Genomic DNA, 5,208 nt, shown 5'->3' with positions numbered 1-5,208 from the left:
AGCACCAACAACCTCCTCTCTCCTTTTTTTTTTATTTGAAACTAACAGATTGTTTGGATGGTTGTTACATATCATTTTATGTATCATATTATATTGTATTGTACTGTAATGTATTGTTTGATAAATATAATGTTTGGATAGATTGTATCGTTTGTCGTTGTTTCATGATATCACACACCAGCAATAAACTTGCAATATTAAAAAGAAAAATTATAATATGGGATAAATTATTATATAAATAGGTAGGGTAAATGATAAAATAAAACTATTTAATATAATAATGAAAGGTGAGATGAGAGAGAAAGATAAGGTAACGATGCAACTACACCAAATCGATCGTTACATAAAGTGGCGTATTTTGTCGTTACGTAACGACGAAATTAACAATACGATACAATAAAATTTAAGTAATAATCAAAACAAACATCGTATTTAAAGTAACAATATAATAGGTAACAACCATCCAAACAAGTTTTAATTACAATGGTTAGAAAGGATCAAATTCAATGGTTGGCCGATATACAGTCAAACCTCTCTATAACAATCTCGTTTGTTTCGGATATTTGGATGTTATGGCGAATTGTTGTTATAGAAAATATATATTATAATAGAACATGAGATTTGGTTTCGGAAAAATTTAGCTTTTATAGAAAAGTGTTGTTATATAAGGATGTTGTTATAGAAAGGTCTGACTGTACATGTATTATCTTATAAATGACTTGATTGCCTAAAATATTTTTTAAAGTGTTAGTACACATGACTTAAACTCATAAAATATTTGGACCTTAGTAAGGAAAAAAATTCTTTACTTCAATAATATTGTTTAAGAGAAATAAAGCTGCAACTTCTTTTTCTTAATTACTTTCCTTTTTTGGAGGTGGATCACAAGGATAATGATGTAATGAAACCGCTTAATTATCTCATAATGATCTTTTATATCCTTTAAAAATAAAAGTTAGATTTTTACATGGACAAAAAAAATGTACAAATTTTTACATGGACAGGGAAGGGGGGGGGGGAGGAATCAGCCCTTGTGGTTGACAAACATGGATAAAGGCACAAGACAAAGTCCTTTCTTCTTCAGGTCGGTATAGCCATTATTTTCAGAAGAAATGCTGTGGCCTCTCTCTACATTCTGCATTTCTTGTATTATTTGTCTTGAGCTTCTTTCATTTCCCTACAAAATTATCAAACACCCCAAATTAATTGTAAGTGGTTAAAATTTAAAGTAAAAACAAAAGGCAAAGAGAAAAATTGTAATAAAATATATTAATTTACCAGAAAGTTTCCGCTATTGTTTTCTGTTCTTCTATAATTGATGTCCATCTGCTTAAAACTGCTTACCTGTTGATAATCACATAAGACTTATCAGAACAAAACAGAATGGTAGAGGTTGAACTCATAATATAATTAAATAATTAAAAGTATTTTCAATATTACACAGAGTATCAATATGCCCGAGAAGAAAAGTATATTTTCACGTGTTAGACTCGTTAAAAACTAACCATGCCGATGAGAGTGATGGACGGAGAATATAAGTATTGAGTTCATATGAACCCAACATTTTCAATACGAAATATAGAAATAAATGTTAAATATTAAAAAACATTAGTAATTAATAGTACTAATAGATTTTGAACTCATGATATCAAAAATACAAACGGTTTAGTGATAAGAACCTAAAGATTGAACTTACTCAAATTAAAATTTAAAATTTATTTATAACATAAGGAGACGTGTTGAAAACATAATATATAATTAAATAATTACCTTAGGACTGTTGACAGGTGAACTGGCAGTGTCTTCCAAATCAGGATCAGAGATTTTCTTATTTCTTGATTTCTTCAAATTCAATCTCTTAACATGAGAAGCAGCATCAGATAGCAAAGAAGGGCAATCATCCTCAGAATTAGAAGATCTATTTTCCCTTTGGTTCATTAATGAAAAATCATCCAAATAAGTTGTCCACCCACTCTCTTCTTGATTTGTTGCAGCTTCAAAATTATTCATAGATGAAGAAATCCTTGGATCTTCCATTTTCAAGTGCTTTTTGATGGAGTTTTTGGAATGTGTTTTGTGAAGTTGAGTAGTCGCTGTGGTTTGAATGGATATATTAGGTTAAATAGGATTGAGTTAAATAGAAAGGGAAAAAGAGAGGGGGGAGGAACATGACTTGGAATCTAGGAAGAAATTGGAAAATAACCACTTTTAATTCCTGCTATTAGAGTTTAGCTCATATTTTTAAAAAACTATTATAATATTTAGCGTCTTTTTATGTAAAAAAATATGTGGACAAAAATATTTCAGTAAAAATTCCAGGAATGAGTACTAGACTTTAAAAATTTATACAAGTTCAATAGAAGTGAGTTAAATGGAAGGGGGAAAAAGAAAAAGAAAAAAAAATGGTTGGTTGGGGGGGGGGGGGGGCATTGAATCTTTGTGTTGGGGTCTGGTGAAGGATGTTTTAAATCAGTACTTACTGTATTTTAATTTATAATTTATGTGGCAAAGCGAAATTTTAAAAAAGACAAAGGATTTTGATTTTGCAGTTTTAAATGTATGATGATATTTTATAGCTATAAAAATATGTCATTAAGAGTAAAATAAATATTCTATAGTTAATTTTTAATATAAAAAGTATTATTTATTTTTAAATAAATTAATAAGAAAATAATGGTACCCAAAATTAAACAACGGAGCAGTAGTTTGAATCCAACAGAAAAACAAAAAAGAGAGAGAAAGGAAAAGAAAAGTGGGAAAATGAGGTAACGTGTAGAAAGAGGAAAAGGAACATTTCAAGGAAGATAGAGATATTAGTTGACATTGTAGATTGAAGAGTACTATTTCTACTAATTAATAAAGGTAAGGCATTTTTCTTTCCTCTCACACTTGTCTCAATAGAAAAATGTTAAATGCTAATTGTGACTCTTTGTTTATTATTTCATTGATTGGAAAGAAACATTAGATCTCTTTTGAAAAAGTTCATGAATTACTAGAAACTTTCATCGTTTGAACAGTGTATAATTGGAAAGAACCTACAACTATTTAAGTTAATTTTTTAATTATAAAATTGAATGGGCTTTACCTAAAAGTTTTTTTAAGAGAATTAACCTAAATAGTAGCTTACTTATCTAACCGTTTAAAGTAAATATAGACGATAAATGTATAATATGTGTATAATTAGTGATAATCTATGGATGCATGTTAAGAAAAATAAACACTAATGTCACGATCCCAAATACCCGGTTGTGATGGTGCCTATCACAATACTAGGCAAGCCAACCCAATCAAGTATCTACAGTCAATTTCTTTTAAATAAAAATATTTTTCTAAAATTAATTAAGTCTCAATTGTTCATAAGATACTTAAATCACTAAAATGTGCTAAAAACAGTAAAAACATCAAACCAACACAACCCAACAATCTGGTGTCACAAGTCTAGAGCCTCTAAATATAATAGTCCGACTGTCTAATACATAACAAGTCTAAAAATGCAGAAAACAAGGATAGGAAGGAGGAAAGCAGGGTTGCGGACGCCATGTAGCTACCTTGCAATCTCCGGTAACCTCCGATAATGCTGAGGACCCTCACTCTGCCGCTCGAGCACCTGGATCTGCACACAAGGTGCAGGGAGTAGCGTGAGTACGCCAACTCAGTAAGTAACTAAAGTAAATAAGGTCTGAGTACAGTGACGAGCAGTTAAAAAATCATATATAAGAGTACACAACAGAATATCAAATCAAACTCAACAGTTTAAAATCCAATTACTTCGTAATAACTTCAGTTTTAATTGAAATACTTTGAAATCATTTACTTAGCAGTTTTTCAACAGAGGCTCATTATAAAAGAAGAGTGAAATCAACAAAATGTAATAAATAGGCCCCTCGGGCAAGGTATCACTCATAAATATAGAATCTCGGGCAAGGCTCTCAGTCACTCGTGACTCTGCTCTCGTCACACAGTACTCACACTCAGCACTCAGGCTCCATAATATCTCTTAATAGTAGTAATCATAATAACCGCTGCGGCGTGCAGCCCGATCCGTAGTTTATAGTCGACTACACTCACTGGGGGTGTACAAACTCCAGAGAGGCTCATACAGCCCAATCGTCATATCGCTGCAGCACGCAGCCCGATCCAATATATATATCGATGCGGCGTGCAGCCCGATCCATATAAGTATCGCTGCAGCGTGCAGCCCGATCCATAATATATATATATATATATATATATATATATATATATATAATATTGTGGCGTGCAACCCGGCCCATAATATATATATAATCCTCACCATTAGGTCTTCAACCTTTCTCAGTCATTAACCTTACAGCCACTAAGGCATAACTGTGGAAATCAGGGAAACTCAGCCCAAACAGTTTTTAAATTTTTAAGAAGTAGAGTGATAAAACCTAGGTTTAAACAATAAACAGGTAAATCATAACTAAGGATATGCTTTCAAACAAATAGAATGAGGAAAACAGTAAAAATTCCCCTAAGGGTCTCAACAGGTCGGCACAAGACCCCAAACATAGCATACAGCCTATAATATAGTATCAATCTTTAAAATAAGTGATATTATAAGATTTCAAATCAAATACGTGGCTTAATAGTCGCTACGGGATGGACCAAGTCACAATCCCTACAGGTGCACACCCATACGCTCGCCACCTAGCATGTGTGTCACCTCATTTATAAAAACAATACGAAATATCGGGGTTTGTACCCTCAGTTCTAGATTTACAATGGTTACTTACCTCAAACCGGATGAAATACTACTCTGCAACGCCTTTGCCTCTCGACTTGCCCTCCACTCCTGTTGAATCTATCCAAAATCAGAATCATAACGTCAAAATATGCTAAGGGAACGAAGCCCATGCGAAAATAATCAAATTACAACACAATTCCCGAAAATCGACCAAAACCCGACTCTCGAGCCCACGTCTCGAAATCCGATAAAATTTACATCAATGAAATCTTTATCACTCCACCAGTTTATTCATATCAAAAGTACCAAAATCTGACCACAAATGGCCTCTCAAACCCCCACTCAAAGGTTTCCAACACCAAGCCCTAATTCCCAATTTTTAACCCTTAATTTCCATTAATTTCAAGCCAAATCAGTGAAATAACACCATAGGAGTTCAGGGTCCAAAAACCTTACCGCTATGAAATTCCCTTGAAATCCTTTTTCAAATAGCTCCCTCA

At 32.7% G+C, this 5,208-nt stretch overlaps 1 protein-coding gene across 1 annotated transcript; it reads right to left on the bottom strand.

Moving 5' to 3' along the window:
- Positions 1-915: 915 nt before the first annotated feature.
- Positions 916-2,192, bottom strand: LOC104216786 (vascular-related unknown protein 1-like). The gene is made up of 3 exons (XM_009766918.2): positions 1,771-2,192; positions 1,279-1,344; positions 916-1,177 (listed from the first exon to the last, which is right to left on the bottom strand). The coding sequence occupies exons 1-3, from the start codon at positions 2,035-2,037 to the stop codon at positions 1,025-1,027; spliced, it is 486 nt and encodes a 161-aa protein (XP_009765220.1). The 5' UTR covers positions 2,038-2,192; the 3' UTR covers positions 916-1,024.
- Positions 2,193-5,208: the final 3,016 nt, after the last annotated feature.

Source organism: Nicotiana sylvestris, chromosome 6, assembly GCF_000393655.2.
Source record: "Nicotiana sylvestris chromosome 6, ASM39365v2, whole genome shotgun sequence".
Lineage (NCBI taxonomy): Eukaryota > Viridiplantae > Streptophyta > Magnoliopsida > Solanales > Solanaceae > Nicotiana > Nicotiana sylvestris.
The sequence above is the reverse complement of the archived record's forward strand: the minus strand, read 5'-3'. Positions and strand labels throughout refer to the sequence as shown.